At 44.9% G+C, this 17,457-nt stretch overlaps 1 protein-coding gene across 3 annotated transcripts in view; it reads right to left on the reverse strand.

Moving 5' to 3' along the window:
* LOC311229372 (band 4.1-like protein 1) overlaps window positions 1-17,457 on the reverse strand; it is a 311,906-nt gene that overhangs the window by 36,664 nt on the left and 257,785 nt on the right. For all 3 annotated transcript variants that reach the window (XM_084315458.1, XM_084315459.1, XM_084315457.1), the window contains 2 exons: window positions 8,928-9,077; window positions 99-227 (listed from right to left, as the gene is read on the reverse strand). In XM_084315458.1, the coding sequence (XP_084171584.1) occupies window positions 99-227; window positions 8,928-9,077 (279 nt within the window). The remainder of the gene's footprint in view (window positions 1-98; window positions 228-8,927; window positions 9,078-17,457) is intronic.

Consider the following 17,457-nt stretch of genomic DNA (forward strand, 5'->3'; position numbering starts at 1 on the left):
TGGTTCGAGACATGCCTACTCCCCGGGATGTACGGCAGCTAGAATGATGACTAGACCAGAGCGGGGTGACAGGACGTGATTTCAGAGTCTCGTCTTACCTGCGGTGACACATCCATGATGTCGAGGTGGACCTCTGATCCATTGGTGTGTGTCTCTGCCTTGGCGTCGCCGCTCTTCATCATGTGGGCCATGCTCACAGCACTGGCATCCTTCCTGGCGACCGGAGGCTGTGGTGATACACGAGGCATGCGATGATGAGGCAAACGATGACAGACTTGACAGGTTTCAGACCCAAAGTCAACTGAGAGAGAAATGTAGTCCATGCTAAAAGAGGCTGTGTTAACCAACAGACTGCCAACAGGAACAATTAGGTAGAATCCGCATACATTTTCTCTATCCAGAAAATGCCTATGCACCGGAAGTCCATATTTGGGCAGAGGCCCTGCATTATAGCATACTAAGGAGGCCTAGTGGTCTCCAGTTCCCAGTGCCACTGGGTGTTCTACTACTGGGTGCTGTTATTAGCATTGTAATTAGCATACTGTACGTATAGCTGTTTAAGGACTGGGGTGAGTTCTGCCCTTGAAGCGGTTTGAAAAGTCACTACTGTGCTCTGAGGCACAGACATCAAGGTGTGAGTTTGGAGACTACTGTATATAACGTATGACAAACAAGACATTTCAGAACAAATCACAGGCAGAGTAATTGCAGACAAGCGCAGTGATGGAAATACAAACGCAGGGGAATGTAAACACGTAGTATCACTAATTAACAGAAGGCGATGGATGAAACAATGAAGAATAAAAAATAATAATAATCAAAGGCAAATGAAACAAGCCACAGGCACTATAAACAAAGAATTAAGATAAAAACAATTATAAATAATGAATACACATGAATTCAAACACACCAATAAAACAAAACAAATTAATCAAAATCCAAACAAGAAACTGGCTGCGGGTACTGTAGTTAAGTCAGCCAACTCAGACGGGGGAGATGATCCGATGGGCTGGTGGTGGTGGGGATGGGGGGACAGGGTCTACCTCGTGGTGCACGCGCTCCTCCGGGGGCCTCTCCTCCACGGGGGACTTGTCATGGGAGCCCATCAGGCGGGCCGAGTAGAACCGGGACGTCTCCTCAAAGTCCTCCCGGCCCACCTCGGGCTGCCGCTCTGCCCTCTGCTCCCCCAGCTCAGACATGCTCCTGGAGAACTCCTCCGCACCGGAGTGGAGGTCCATGATGACGGTGAAGTCCACCTCGGCCTCCAGGCTCGATGTGGAGCTCACCGTCATGCTGGAGCACTTGCGCTCTATGCCCAGGTGGCTCTCCCTCATGTCGGCCACCGTGTCTCGCTCCTGGTCCTCCTCCAGAGTGTAGACGGGGTGGGACCTCCTGTCCCCGGGCTCCTTCTGAGGCGGGGACAGAGAAGAGGACGGACAGCGCTCAACGTCACACAGTGTCCACCGGACTGATGATGGCGACCGAGAGGCTGATGGGATGGTAGGGGGAGAATGACCATGATGCATCCAGGAGGTTGTGATGCGGGGAGGAGGAGCCAAACTCAATCCCATAATGCATGCATGAAATACACTGGACCACAGTCTTTTCCCAGCATGCAACGGAAGAGACGAATGGCCGTGTAGGATTACGGCAATGGATAAGGAGTGACGTCGGAAATGCCCTCAGATTCGGACACAATATTCAGTTGCCTGTTTCTCTGTCCATATTCTAAATAAATGAAAACATTTCAGTGTTAATGACAAAGATATTGAATATCGTGGGACAGCGGAACAGTGCTGTAATTTTGGGGCACCTTTCAGGGACCATGCGGCCACCTTTCAGGTAATAATGTGTCAACTACAAAAATACAGCATTTCCTGCATGAAAACTGTAATTTCACCATTAGTAGCCTAGAGCTGAAGGCCACGCTTGACTGGACTGGAACTTAGAGAACAAGGAGGTCCTTCCATTCCACAAAGTAATTTTTTTATTTATTTTATTTAATACAAGCTTACGCTAGTCTGGCCTTTCTTATAAGGAGCATGGTGCCCCTGGCCTTTATATTCTGAGGGGAAGAAGGAACCAAATTCCAGTTGAAGTTACGTATTTCACGGAGCGGAGGCCAACTCTCTCTCCCTGAGCGTCATCTGATGGTGAATGATTCGTAATTGATCTTTTGATTTGATTTGTCTATTTTTATACTGATAATATCCATACTGGTTTAAATAAACAAGTTAAAGCTGCAGTAGGAAACTTTGGAGAAAGAGTGGGTTTGGCTGCCCCAGCGGAAATAGGGTAAGCTCTGCATCACTTTTCAAGCACATGCACACGCAACAAAGGTTTAAGCTGAATTTAGAAAATACATATAGTATTTCCCGGCCTCTGCAGGGGGTTTTGCACATTTTGTGTACCTTTTGACAATGAACACGACGCATCAATAACCAATCAGATGTTTTTGACCTGCCAATTGACATTCCATATAAGTGCAGTATATGATATGGTTCCTTACACTGTTGTTTTCTACCTTTATTATCTAAAGATGGTAAGATAGAGTGTTGTGTTCATTCATAGTTAAAGACAAGTAGAGGTTGAGTACTCTGGTGATTTATCACATTCACACAACAAGTGATTTGTATTGATTTTACAACTGAAAATACACGGGCTGTGGAGTTATTATGGTTCTTCAGTGCAAGGGTTCAGTTGTTCTTGGTCTCTGTTTAACCTTATGTTTGAAAGGATTGTATACAAATGCAGTAGAAAAGCAATAACGTGTGCTTCTCAAGGTCGTATGTGGTGGTTTATTGACGCTGGTGTACTGATCTACATACTGTAAACTTAGCCTACAGCCTCGTTCCAACCGACCGCAACACACCGGCGCCAATGACCACAACGTATCGCTCCTTATTGCTTAATTAGCTCATCCACGGCTAAACGTTCCTTATTGGTTAATTAGCTAGCCCATGGCTAAGTGCCCGAGGGGGGGCCTTGGGTTAAAAAGGTCATAAAATGCAGCTAGCCTCGAGTGAAGTGTGATGGGGCAATGGGTAAAGAGGAAAACAAAGCGATGAGTCGGGGCAATACAAGCGGGTTTTAGATCAAAGTGACGACCTTGACATTGGCAAAGGGCTCTTCATAAATGGCAGGAGTGGAGAGAGGTTCCTGCAGAGGGAAGCAGAGGAAAGGGGCAGAGAATCCCCGGGTTAGTGCAAAGATTAACTACCGTCACCACCGGACAAACCATTCACCACCACGCCGACAAGACTGGTTAAACAGGGAGATAGTATGGTAGCCAATAAACTTTAGAGGACAGAAAAAGAGGCTGGTTCCCCATCGGTAGCATCGATGCGATCAATAAACCATTGCTATATCGGTATAGACTAGGTTTGTACCGTATGTACAACTATTATGAACAGGGTTTTGTGTTTTTTAGGCAGAGCGACAGCCACTCCGCCCACAGAACAAATGTGATGGAATTTGATGAACAATTCAGTGCAGAGAGAGAGAGAGAGAGAGAGAGAGAGAGAGAGAGAGAGAGAGAGAGAGAGAGAGAGAGAGAGAGAGAGAGAGAGCTACACCTCTTCTCATGTCTTTTTAAGCCAAACATGGCCAGGGCCTTGGCTAAGATGAAAGAGTGGCAAAGGATGAAAGCTGTCAGATCTCCTCATTTCAAATTCCCTTCATTCCGATGCCAAATGCGTGCAAGCCCCTTAATGACACCAACTGTGAAATGAAAAGCAGTGACAGACTCCAGCCCGCGTGGAGGTGCTGAACTGTGGTTGGGTGGATAGAATTTCATCTGATTCATGAATAATTACTATCATTATTATTATCATCACCCAAATGGATTAAACCACATTGCCTTTTGTTTATCAACCCTCTTCGTTTCTTCTGAAATCATTATGATCTATTTTCAGAATGTGTGCGTAAATCTATTTGCTACTCTCAGCATTTGAGAGCGATGATATTTGAATATGTCGCTTGAAGCAAATGGGTGATGATGGCATTTTTCTCCCCTTTTTTCCTCGAGTCACTTATTCGTTGCGGTGAATCGTAGTGTCGCTATGAAATCAAGCTATTTGTTCTATTTTATCAGTTTGGAAACGGCATTGAGAGAAGTGTCACAAATCATCAGAGGAATGATTATGTGAGCGTTTTAATTCTCTTTCCTTGCAACTTCCTGCCAAAAGAGAGGGAAAACACGAGTTGGAGGGGGAAAAGGGGGCGGGGCTCAACTGACCTTATTCACACGGCGGCCAAGGTTTCGCTCTCACGTCGTGCCGTTTTGTTCTTATGTCATGCTCAGGTGAGCATGATATAAGAGCAAAACGGCAATGCCGTGTGAATATGGTCAATGAGTAGAGAGAGGGGGGGGGGGGGGGGGGGTAGAAGCCAAGCAAAGCATTTTTCCTCACAACCTCTTTCACGACCGTCAGCGGTTTCTACAGATCTACAGCGGTGATACAGTTATGCTGAGGGGCTGGCGGTGTGACTAGAGGTGAGGGAATGTATGGTGACGCCGAAAAGGGGGGGAGGGTCCAAAACTCACTACAAACGCACTGATGGCTGCATTATACTGACTTTGCAGACAAACAAGGAAACTGAAAGGGGTTTCATAATTTAAGCACTCTCCGCCCCCCTTCTTCATACAGGCATATGTAGAGGCAACATGTATGTATATTTCAAGTCACTGAAAACGGAGAGGAGAGAAAAAAAAGAAGAAAAATGATGTGCGAGTTCTGGCTGAAGCTCATGCAATGCTTTTTTTTACTTCCAAATGACTGAAAGAAGCAGATGCCAAGCAGAGTTACCGAGTGTCTCTTCTTGGCTGCATCCAGGCCAGGCTCCCTGCCGGCATTGCGGCTGTTCCGGAGTATGAGTCCCGACTCCCTGGCCTTCTGCGTTTTCACCGGCGGTGCGGGGGGAGCCGTCTTGGGGAGCGCCGAGGCCTTAGAGCCGAACAAGAGACACTCCGTCGCTCCCCTGGCGGTCTCCTCCTCTTTGCTCTCCGGGTCCCTGAAAGCCTCAGAATGTTGCACGATGTCTTTGGGCGTCGCAGAGGATGGGTGGTAGGTCCGTCGACCCGGGCTGGACGACGGAGAGCCTGCCGCGGGCGTGGTGAATGTCGGATGGAAGACGGAGACGTCGGTCCAGTTCAGGTCCGAGGATCCCTCCGGAGAACCCACTGACCAGCGGTATTCTCTCCTCGAAACTCGCTCGAATTCCTCCTGAACCGCCCTGTCTTTCTCATCTTTACACGCTACGCTCTTTGACCTCTCCGGCTTCAGAGGAACAATCCTGGTTATCTCTGACTGGTGGCTGCCTGATAGCCGGTGGAAAGACCTCCGCTGAACCTTGTCTGGAAGAACGCCTTCAATATCTTCTCCTCCCGAGCTGCTCATCCTTCTCTCGTGTGTCCTGACCTGCCTGAGCCGCACCTCGGCCAGCTCTTTATTGTCAATCAGGCTCTTCCCTCGCGGCTGCGGGTTAACGATACACTCGCCTCTAACGTGCACTAATGGACTGCCGTGTTCCACCTTTCCCGGTCCGTTCACCGAGCCTAAGTCTGCGTCTGCAGGCTCAACCTGGCTGACTTTACTTTTTACCTGGTCTATTCCATGAGAGGATACCCTCCCTTCTGATAGATCCTCTGGCTCGCTGTCTTTAACCCCTCCGGCAGGCTGATCCTTTCCCTTCGACTCTCCCGACCTCAGGTCATCTTTCGTCGCCATCGGCATCATCGCATCTGATGACGCTTCCGGATGGGTCAACGTTCCCCGCGTGCTCTCCGGACTGTCCTCCCAGTCCGACCCTTCGTCCCCGTTGGAGCTGTCGCCTTCCTTCTCATAGATGAAGTCTCCAGGCATTCCTAGGTTTAAACTCTGGGGTCTCTTCTTTTTCCTCTGCTTCAAGGGTTTATGTCCCTTTGCCTGCTGTGAGCCCGGGGCAACGCAGACGTTTCTTTCCGGATCTAAGGCCGACGGTGGTTCGCTTTGAGAATCTTCCCGAGAAGAGCCTGCGGTCTCCGTTAACTGAACCATAAAGCGGCTTTTGTTAGCCGGCCAAGGCTCCGAACGTCCCTCTGCTTCCCCGGGAGATTGGGCAGACGGCGGCAAGTCATCGTTCACTTCTTTCCCCTCATCCTGCGTTACCTCAATATGTATCTTAGCAACATCTATCTCCTTATCCGGTCCTTCCATACTCTCCCAGGAGGAATCAGCCGCTAACGGCGGAGAGGTGAGAGCTTTGTCGCTCTCCTCTGCCTTCCAGTCGTGGTCCTGTTGAGAAGTGTCTTGTTTTTCAATCAAAACCCACTCCTCAGAGCCCTACATGTTAATATAGATTAAACACAGTTAGACACACCAAGGGTAACATGCCTTAGCAGCTCTGCTCCGACATCTTGTACACAAAATAATGCTACGTCTCAAAAGGTCAACAGGTGCATGCTTAGGTTTGGGTAAACAGAACACTTGCATTTCAGAGATGGAATTACTGTAGAATATGTAGAATATGTCCAATAGATCAATGGCGGTTATCACATACGGTTACAGTATGTGCACCATTATATACAGCGTATGAAATTACATCAAACCACAGTAATGTTATTATCATAAAAGAGAGAGAGAGAGAGAGAGAGAGAGAGAGAGAGCGAGAGAGAGAGAGAGAGAGAGAGAGAGAGAGAGCAACCTCGGGGGATGTCACCATAGTCTTCTGGACGAAACCGTCAACAGAGAGGCAGTTAACAGGGTCCTTCACCCCTGCTAGACCCACCAGCTGGCAGACAGACGCAGAGGAGGAGAAGGAGAAGAAGGAGAAGGAGGAGAAGGAGGAGGGAATTTAAAAGAGAGAGAGGGGGGAGGGGGGGACAGCCATTAGAGCCCTGACTCTCATACAGAGAGTAAAAGAGGAAAATACATAATATATGCATAATTCCATGCAGCAGGGATAAGAAACGAGAGAGAAGGAAAAGACATAATCAGGATAAACGCGTCTTCACTGAGTCATTCAGTGGGAACCTTTAATGAATATGAAAGTATTGAAAATGAAGATGCAATCATCTCGCTGCTCTCCACCTGCACCTCACAGCTGCCACATCCACACACAGACATGATGATGATGATGATGATGATGATGATGATGAGGAGGATGAGGATGATGATGATGATGATGATGATGATGATGATGATGATGATGATGGTGATGATGATGATGATGATGAAGCTCCAGGATTATTACCAAGGTCTTTTAAAACTCTCCCTGCCGTTAGTCGATCGGAGTCGGAAATACGTTTGGTCGACTTTTCTGCTGCAGAGAAAGTTGAACATTCTATTGGCCTCATCTGAATTCTCCCAGATAGATAGGATCAGAGTGACGTTGCCTCTCAACAGTGCAGACACAACAACAACAACAACAACAGCAATAGAACTACAGTATCTGTAGAGTGCAATCTTACTTCTCTATCTTCAATAGTATAACAGTGAACAAAAGGATGAAGAAGCTCAGATGCGCTCAGCGAGACGCCTACAAATATATATCCATTCAGGCTCTTCGCTGCCGAGCTGCTTGTCAGTCGTCTTCAAGTACATTTGCCACAATGCTGCCACGATCTTTTCACTTGTAGGAACATAATACAATCGACTCAACTGATTGTTCTTTTGTGAAACACAGCACCGATTTTTCGACTTGCTCTTGTGAACTGTCTTGCAGTGATATATCCCCATATGGGAGACAAAGTGGTTATTCTGCCTGTAGACATAAAGGTCACCTAACTTCAAGCAAGGTTCCGCACTCTTTTGTTCATTCCCATATTGTACATCTCCAGGTTTGAATTATGCAAAGGCTAAGAAAACAAACATCTCCCTACGAATAATAGACCAGAATATGTCTGCCTTGCCTTAAAGGTAGAATCTGTAATGCCGTCAAACAGCCACCTGAACAAAGAATGTAAACAAAGTTGTTTTGGTCAGGCGTGTAGGTTGGAGTTTACTAACTTATTATACTGTGAATTTCTCCAGACCTTTCAGAGCCTGAGGTGTGGCCAGCGATAGCGACCCCTCTCCCTGTCCCCACTCAACTCCAACCCACACATCCGACCATAACAAAAGCTGTAAACAAAGTGCAGTACCAACAGGGCGCCGTTTGACCCGCACTACAGACTCTACCTTTAACTTTGAGCAGCAGAGAGAGGAATTACACATGACAACAACCAAAACTGTAAATATCAATGTTTTTCAGTATGTGATGTCAGACATTCGACCCCCGCTCCCCCAGGTCCTCCCAACCATAGACATATATAACTAGATGGTGCAAGGCGGAGTCTCCAGCGTAGTTCACCGGCAGCCATCTTGTCACAGGCAGCACGCCCACTCATAACATGAATGTCTATGGGGCATGTACTATTTAAATAACCATAGCTTGCTCAATTTTCAACCAATTTACAAACGGTTTGGTTTATTACAAACGTTATTATGTCGGACATGTTGAAATTATTTTCATATGAAAGTCCATTATAAGTACTGTATGCAGTATGATAACTACATCTCTGACGTTTATAACAAACCAAACCGTTTGAAAATCGGTTGAACAATTTGCAAGCTATGGTTATTTCAATAGTCGTGCTGTCTGTGGCAAGATGGCCGCCATGTGGCAAAGTCGGTCTCCATTGGCCAGCAGCGCGGGTGAGTCATCTAGCCTTTATATATATATATATATATATATACGTCTATGCTCCCCTCCCCTCATCCCCTCCTCGACTCACTGCCTTCCTCTCAGGCGTGCCCCCAGGTCCTCCCCTCCCCTCATCCCCTCCACGACTCACTGCCTTCCTCTCAGGCGTGCACCCCAGGTCCTCCCCTCATCCCCTCCCAGACTCACTGCCTTCCTCTCAGGCGTGCACCCCAGGTCCTCCCCTCATCCCCTCCCAGACTCACTGCCTTCCTCTCAGGCGTGCCCCCAGGGGAGGATCCGGACAGGCGTCTCTCCCGGGTCGTCAGCTTGCTGTTGGGCTCCTTCAGAGCTCTCTTCAGCTCGTTGATGCTGGCCTGGTGCTTCAGTAAGACGTCCTCCGACTTATCCAGGAACTAAAGAGGGAGAACAGTAGCAGACAGTGTCAAAAATAAAGGAAAAGAGAGAGTGGGAGTTTATGGATTAGCAAGACATCTATATAATGTAAGTGCTGTAATGACGTCGACGCGTTACAATTAAATTGAGTTGTGCTTTTCGATATGCATGGCTGAATGGACTGTGAAATAATGTTTGGAAACATAAAAACCAAACACAAAGAGTACACAGAGAGTCAGCGGTAGTACACCGGTTACACTGATGTCTCTTCGTTCTGGGGATACAGCACATGGATTAAGTGTTTTGTACGACTGCATTGCTATTCCGTAGTCTGTTGACGGAAATTACATTTGAGACGCTACTGAAAACACATACTAATCAAAGTAAGTATATCAATTATTATTTGCAGTGCAAACGCCAAACAAAAACTGTGAATACACTCAGTGCTTATATGGATGCATAATGAATATGCAGGATTTACTTAGTTGATAAATCATATTTCTGGGCTTGATGGAATGTTTTTCCCCTATCAGAACAACGATTATTGTATTCCATGAAGGCTTTGGATTGATGCTGGGTATACACACTCTCTCTGTCAGAGAAAACATCACTTTCTTAATGCACTCTCTGTTTCTTGAAAGACGTCACAAATTGCAATGTTCCATTTTCAATAGAGGTTCTCTCAAAAGGAGTCTTCCTTCCGAGACCTCTCAAATTGCACATTTCCCCCGCATTAGACCCTGTAAAGTAATTCTCTGCTCGCTGCTGCCAGGTGCTGTTGTGAATGTTTAATGTCGATATCTAAACATACAGCTACATCCTATATCACACTATATAGTACAGTATGGACGGTTTTAACATGACAACAGAAACAAAAATGTTTTACTACATTTGGATTCCTGTCGGTTGTTGATATTAGCAAACACTGCAACAGGAAATAAACTGCACGTCCAAGCTGTTCCCTAGCAACACAATTCCACTGAAACAGTCTATAAGCTCTGAACATTGGATTAGTTTAGGTTGATATCATGGGTGTTGGAAGTACTGGGGCCAAGGGGCCGTTGCGCCCCCCCCCCCCCCCCCCCCCCCCCCCCCCCCGACACACCACACACACACACACACACACACACACACACACACACACACACACACACACACACACACACACACACACACACAACATTAAAAAGACGTGTCGATCATCCCTGTCCACTCTAGGTGAAATATGGCAGGCAAACATAAAACAGGAAGATATTTACATTTGAATCCAATCAAAGAGGACATTGTCACACCAATCGAATGCATACAGTGCACATTGCAACCAATTAAATTGAGTGTTAACCTAGCTAGCAAGCTGAACAAACCTTAGCTAGCTAGTATCAATATGCAAATAGATAAATCGCTGACATCTTCCACTTCCACAACTCCGTTGGAGCCCATCAACCATAGAACCAGCACAGTGGCAGCCAGAACAAGAACCCCAAAGCAGCAGGGTCTCCAAGCGGTTTTATAAAGTCCAGAATTTATAACAAGGAAAAAGTGCCCAAGCCTCCTAGACAGCCATGAAAAGTCTCACTTTCACAAAGAGTGTGTGCCAAACAAAGTGTGCTTAATTCAGTCAGTATTCAGTTGTCAAACAAAAGCGCATTGAGCAGGAAAAGAGAAAGGGCCGCGCTGTCTACAGTTTCTAATCCCACAGGCAGGGCTCACAGTCAGGGGGCACAATGATGAGAGCAATTTTCAGCAACATTAGACCAACTTTTGCTTTTTTCCTACCAGCTCCAGTCTCAGAAGCTTGGTGATTTCAGCACCACGGCCAGCAACGCTTCATACTGTGCTGGATGGATTGATACATTATCACTTGTTAATAGACTATATAAAGTTTGTCTTTTTCTTTCTTTACTATCTTCTTTATGAGAGAGGACCAGCTGACGTGTTGCTGCAGCTTTATTTCTAGGTGAATTGTTTCTTAAATGAGACGCTTTACGCCCCTAGGCGAAACCTACTGTATTCAGCACACGCAGGCAACCAGACAGTCAACAACACGCATTTTGAAGGTTCACATGAATTGGTACTGGTTCATGTGAAGGTTGACGTGAATTGGTTATTTCATGATAACGCATTGGAATGACTGACAGCCACATGCACGCACGCACACACACACACACACACACACACACACACAGACACACACACACACACACACACACACACACACACACACACACACACACACCTTTTGGCCCCAGCACTTCTGAAACCGGTGCACCTGGTTGATATCAAACATGCAGCTATATACTACATACAGTACAGTGTGTTCCGAACACAGGTAAAGACACAGAACTTGAATTGATAGAGAGGACCTCTTCCTCGAGTACAGTAGGCCTATTATAGTACTCTCCTTTGGTACACGGTAAGATGGCTGCCAGGAATCAAATGTCAAGATGCCAACAATTAAAGGTGCTGTAGATAAAATTCAGCCACAAGATGTTGCACTAGAGCACCAGCATGTCATTTATCCAATCAGGTGCATTCCACGTGGGGAAATGGGAAGTAGGGAGGGGATACAAGCACGCAACATGTAAACAACAACATACATTTTGGACTCGCCAACATATTTAAAATGATAAATTCATGAATACAAATAGTTTTGGGGGGGCAATACTTTTATTCTGCACTTAAATTATTCTAAATCTGTGGATGTATTTGTCTTTTATTTATTTTTTTATTACGCTATGTACACATTGTATCTATAGCACCTTTAAATAAGCATTGTATCATGTTTGGACAGTTTACGTGATTCAGAAAATGTAAATGTTCATCAACACAACTGGATACATTGGAGTGTTCATCCAAAAGAGTCTCACGTGCCAAACCGACATTGACTTCCATGCGTCACAACATTATAAGGAAAACATTCCCACGGCATTCCAGCCAAGTGATTGTTGGTGAATGTTGGAATTCGGATGGGAATCAATGCCCGTTCCTATGGATTTCAGGTACGGGCTACAGATGAACTGTGTCACAGGTCACACAGAGCACAAAAGGCCGAAGACAGCGAGCTGTACCTCCTGCTTGTGCCGGGGGGTCATCTCCTGGGCCAACTGAGAGGGCTGAGTTGGGGCAGGAGAAGGGGCAAGGAGGGCAGGGAGGAGGTGGGAGTATGGGGGAGGGGGGTATAGGAGCACAGGCAGATGCAGAGACAAGAGATAGGGGGAGTCGGTAAGTCAAGGAGGCAAGGAGACGACAGGCCATCCCTGATTCCCTGCCGTACAGTACACTACAAAATATATCTCCATCTTAAATGAAGGTGGATTGCTCCCTTTGTATCATTTTAAAAGAATAAAATATTCTACGATGCAGGATACAGGATTAAATAATTTTCTTTAGGATGGAGATTTGTTTTGGCCGTGTAAGGAGGCAAGGAGACAAACAGACGACAAACTGGGCGTGCGTATACATAGTAACACTGCTAAAGAATCGCCATCTGAACAAGTAATTAATTCTTGTATGAGCCTTGACGTGTGATTTCTCTTAAGATACAAGGAGAAATAGGGTGAGAAAAAACTTAGCTTGAACATATTTTAAGGAACCTGAAGAAAGGTTGACGAGTACGTCTTGAAATAAGGCAGATCCCTTCACTTGTTTTGAGAAAACCCTTGAAAACCGGTTGAATTGACCCATCTCAAGCCTCTCCCCCTTTTCTTGATCCTCCAATCGCAACTGTTGCAATTGGAGGATACATAAAAGAGGGCGGGGTTTGAGATAGGTAAATTGTGCAAGTGTAACTCGTTCACCCCATTGGCATCGTTTTTTCCACCTACTTCATGAAAAATAACATGTTGAAACTCAATAGAAGTTTGAATGACTAGTTCAGATGGATGTGTGTGGTGGAGGCAGAGAGACAGAGACAGGTCCACATAAGGAACACATGCGAACATGCAGGCTGACCTACTGAAGTGGTCACTCATCATAGCCAGACACAGACAGTAAATAGTAATGTAGGGCTGAACGATTTGGGACAAAATATCATATTGTGATTATTATAGCATTAGAATGAATAACATTATAACTTTAACTATATATAAATATATATATATATATATATATATATATGCACAGTTACTACAGTGTGTGTGTATATATATATTTAAATATATATATATATTTATTTATTTATTTATTTATTTATTCATTTATTTGTATGTCTAGTCTTAAAGATACAGTACAATGAAAAGCGTGTATTTCAATCTAGCATTTTTTAACAGAAGTTTCTTACAGGCATCATTTGGGGGCTTTGAGGCACCCATAGGTTCTTGAGGGAACCCAGGGGGATGTTAGAGAAACTCTGAGGAAGCCTCCCGCGACAACACACTCTTGACACTTGGGCACTGTGCCAGTGAAGATATTTTATAATTAACGAATATTTTGAGTGAGCAAGTTGTATTTAATGTTTAGTTAGGATAATAGAACCTGCATTATACTCCAGAATAAACGTTTCATTGGCCTGCTTCCAGCATCTACTCCTCACGGACCGACGACACGTTATAAATGAAAAGTTTATTTCTGGAGCATAAGTGTGCGGTGGTACAATTGGAATGCGAGTGCAGTCAATAATGATAATAATAATAAACGTATTTATATAGCATTACGATGCCTGCGTCTGGCAACAATTACTGTTGCCATGATCACCTGTGACGCTGGCATGATGCCCCATAGCGTTTAGGGCTTTGCACTTAGTTACCACCATGTCTGTGAAGACGGTAGGTGTGTAGCGTTAACTGCTCGGTGCAATTGGCGCCAGGCTTTGTGGATAGGGAGCATTTTTGGACGAGGCTCATTTGCATAGAAAGGGGACATGTTCCGCCCATATTACCTCATTTAAATACGCGCCAATTGCACCGGACGCAATGCTGACGGAAAGCAGCTGTGGATAGCAAACTGAGTTTCAGAGCTTTAAGCACTGACTTTGCGTCGGAAAAAGCTGCGCAAACCCTTTTGTGGATCCCGCCCCTCAGTGTGCGCACGCATCACAGGGGCAAAAAGGAACGGAATCCTGGTCAGAACAACGGGGCAGACTACAATATATTTGCATTTGTTAGCCATCTAAACAATCAATCCATGCCAAAGCTAGATAGCTATGTAAAAGGTGAAAGACTCACACTCACAGCCATGCTGATTTGGCAAAATGACATCCAGCCTTTATTGTTTGAAACAACTTTTAGTCAGGGGAGTGTCATGGTTTCTCCATAGAGCCCCGTTGTACTTCTTTTAGCACAGCAGCTCATGCAGGTAGTGGGCAACTTAGGCACGTGACTCAGTATTGCTGATTGGCTCGAACACGGTATGTTTGTAAACAATGAACAGGTCTATAGAGAGTTGACTTTGCTCAGAGAGAGTGACCTAAAACACTTAAAATTATACTTCTGAAGCTGAATAGAAATATCTTCATGATATTAACAGTCCACAATAATCAATTTATGACGGAGTTGAAAACATAATTGTACTGTATCTTTAAGTTCTACATAGAATCTACATTTCCTTGTGATGTAATTTAAAACTCTTCCAATAGCATATCCTGGGAGTACATGTAGCTGTGCAAGTGTTCACACTCTGGCTGGCATTAAGCCATTTCCCACTGGATGTCCTACTGATGACCTCATCTACTTGTATTATATGGACTTATAGTAGCAGCTAGTATTTTGAGTGAAGCACAACTGACTCATCATCATCTTTTTAATGTATTATTAAAACATTTATTATTTATAATAAAACATGTATGTGTGTGTGTGTGTGTGTGTGTGTGTGTGTGTGTGTGTGTGTGTGTGTGTGTGTGTGTGTGTGTGTGTGTGTGTGTGTGTGTGTGTGTGTGTGTGTGTGTGTGTGTGTGTGTGTGTGTGTGCGTGTGTATGTATGTATGTGTTTTACATGCTTTAAATGACCATATTGCAGTTTTAGTGACAAGAATATTGCAATATCAATATTAATTTGAATCATTGTTAAATATTAAGTAATTAAATGGTCATTGTGTTAGAGGAAGTTGTAAGTTAAAACTACACTGAGCCTCAATAACCTTTGATCAAACAACTCGATACGACTGTACCAAAAACATAAACTAGAGACATGTTCCCACGCAGGAACGTTTCAAAACGCATGGTGACAAATGACAATAGCTTGATGTCGTTACTGCTTCAACCTGGTGTGGGATTTTTCCTTAGTTTTATATAAATATAATATAACGCACTTGAGTACATTTTGGATTTGTTGATATGTTAACAGTAATACACACAATATATTAAGACAGACAAAGATACAGAACATACAGAAAGACAGGCAGAAAGACCAACTGACAGACAGACAGACAGACAGAAATGCCAACTGTCAAGACAGACAGACAGACAGAAGAGAGTCAGATAGACAGACCAATCAACTGACAGACAGACAGATAGGATCATGGATAGACAAACAGACGGTAAGGGGCCACCAGACATCAAATACCTCCTGTGTATTGTCAGATGGTGACCCAGGGTCCTCCTTTGGCCAGCAAGGGTTAAAAAGAAAGAGTTTGTTAGACAAGCAGAGGGCTTGGGTGCACTGCTCAAGAGAGATGTGTTGAAGTAACTAGCACAGTATATGTTGTCCTTAACTAAACACATACAACAACCAGAACAACATGTTATGGATGTGTTCAAACACTATGGGGCGAATTCACAAAGAATGGATTGCGTGGTGGTAGTAGCACCCTAAACTGTGCACGGTATCTGCTCCGTCTTTGCGAGCCATTCACTAAAGATATTGCACGGATGAGATACTAGCGCAAACACGCCCATAGGTGTGCAATTTGCTTCTGATTTGCAGCAGACTAAGCACCTGCCTACCTACCACCGCAGAGACGCAAGTGGGATGCAAATGCGCGCAACGACCAGGAAGGGAGGGAAGGAAATTGGCATAACGACTAAATTGGGATGGGAAAAAATAGAGAAAAAGGGGGAGAAAAAGTTGATAAAAATCGTATTTTTTAAATGTCATTATAATAGATGACTGTTAATGTATAGCGACGTGCACAGGGGCCGACTGCCTGCAGACAGGCCGTCAGAATGTTAATTTGGGATAAATAAATAATAATGGGTTTCTTTATTTATTTTCGTTGTATTGTGCTTCTGCTGCATGATGACATACATAATCAAATGTCCAATCTAATTGTTCTATTCATGTAAATATTTGAAGCATTTCTTAGTAAGGTGACTAACCTCTCAAGTATTCATTGCTTTGTTCACTCACTCATTTCGTCATGTTATTCAATAGGCAGTGTCCTGAAATAACTTCATCTATCAGTAGTGCCGAATTTCTCAATTCTCCGCTTGAAATAATTAATCAAAATGTCCAACCTGACGAATTTCGTTTGCTCATAATAGCCTACTGCTGAATAACATAGAACGAAGTTAGACACTGTGCCAGTGAGAATGTTGTATTTAAGAGTTAGTTAAGAGAATAGAACCCACATTATCATATACTACCGTATATATATATCATATCAGGGGTCACCAACACGGTGCCCGGGGGCACCAGGAAGCCCCCAAGGATGAGTCGCCCGCGGCAAGCTTTGCGTTTCTAATAAAATGTTGCCTCTTTCATTACTCCATCACCGCAAATCCGCCCCTCAATTAATATCGCGGCAGGGGGGCATAATCCCATGGGACAATGCATTGGGAACTTGTGTCGCACGGCGAGGTCTACCCCCGTGAATATTATTGCGTGGATCGGAATACGGGCGCGCGTGTGGGAGCTTGCGCAAAATCGGCGAGGTTTTTCCACGTCACGCCTGTGCATTGGGAAGTCGTGCCCCCCACCGAGATTTATCAACGGGAGAAATTGTGCGTCGATCCAAAATTTTGATCTCTGAAGACGCCTTTGTGAATTGGGAGTGTTTTTTGACAAGGTTCATTTGCATAGAAAGGGAGACATGGAACGCTCATATTACCTCATTTAAATACGCGCAAATAGCACCGGACGCAATGCTGATGGAGCGCAATTACCACCGCATGTCACCGTTGCGCTTCTTTTGTGAATAGCAAACTGTGTTTCAGAGCTATTTGCGCTGGCATAGCATCATAAAAAGCTGCACAATCCCTTTGTGAATTCGCCCCTATATGTGTTTAGATAAGGACAACACAGCCCGCGCTATTTCAACATATATCTTTTGAGCTGTGTCGTTTGATAAGCATATTGTAGAGAGACAGCATGAGCCAGCATAGCAGCATGAGGAGTTAAACTGAGGAGAAATAACTGTGTGTGTGTGCGTGCGTGTGTGTGTGTGTGGAGAGGGGGGTTGGGGGTACAGGAAAAGAGGAGCTTCTGACAGAGTCAAAGGGGTTAAATAATGTAAAGCACTTTAGTGGG

Source organism: Notolepis coatsorum, assembly GCF_963971535.1.
Source record: "Notolepis coatsorum genome assembly, chromosome: 6".
NCBI classification, from domain to species: Eukaryota; Metazoa; Chordata; class Actinopteri; order Aulopiformes; family Paralepididae; genus Notolepis; species Notolepis coatsorum.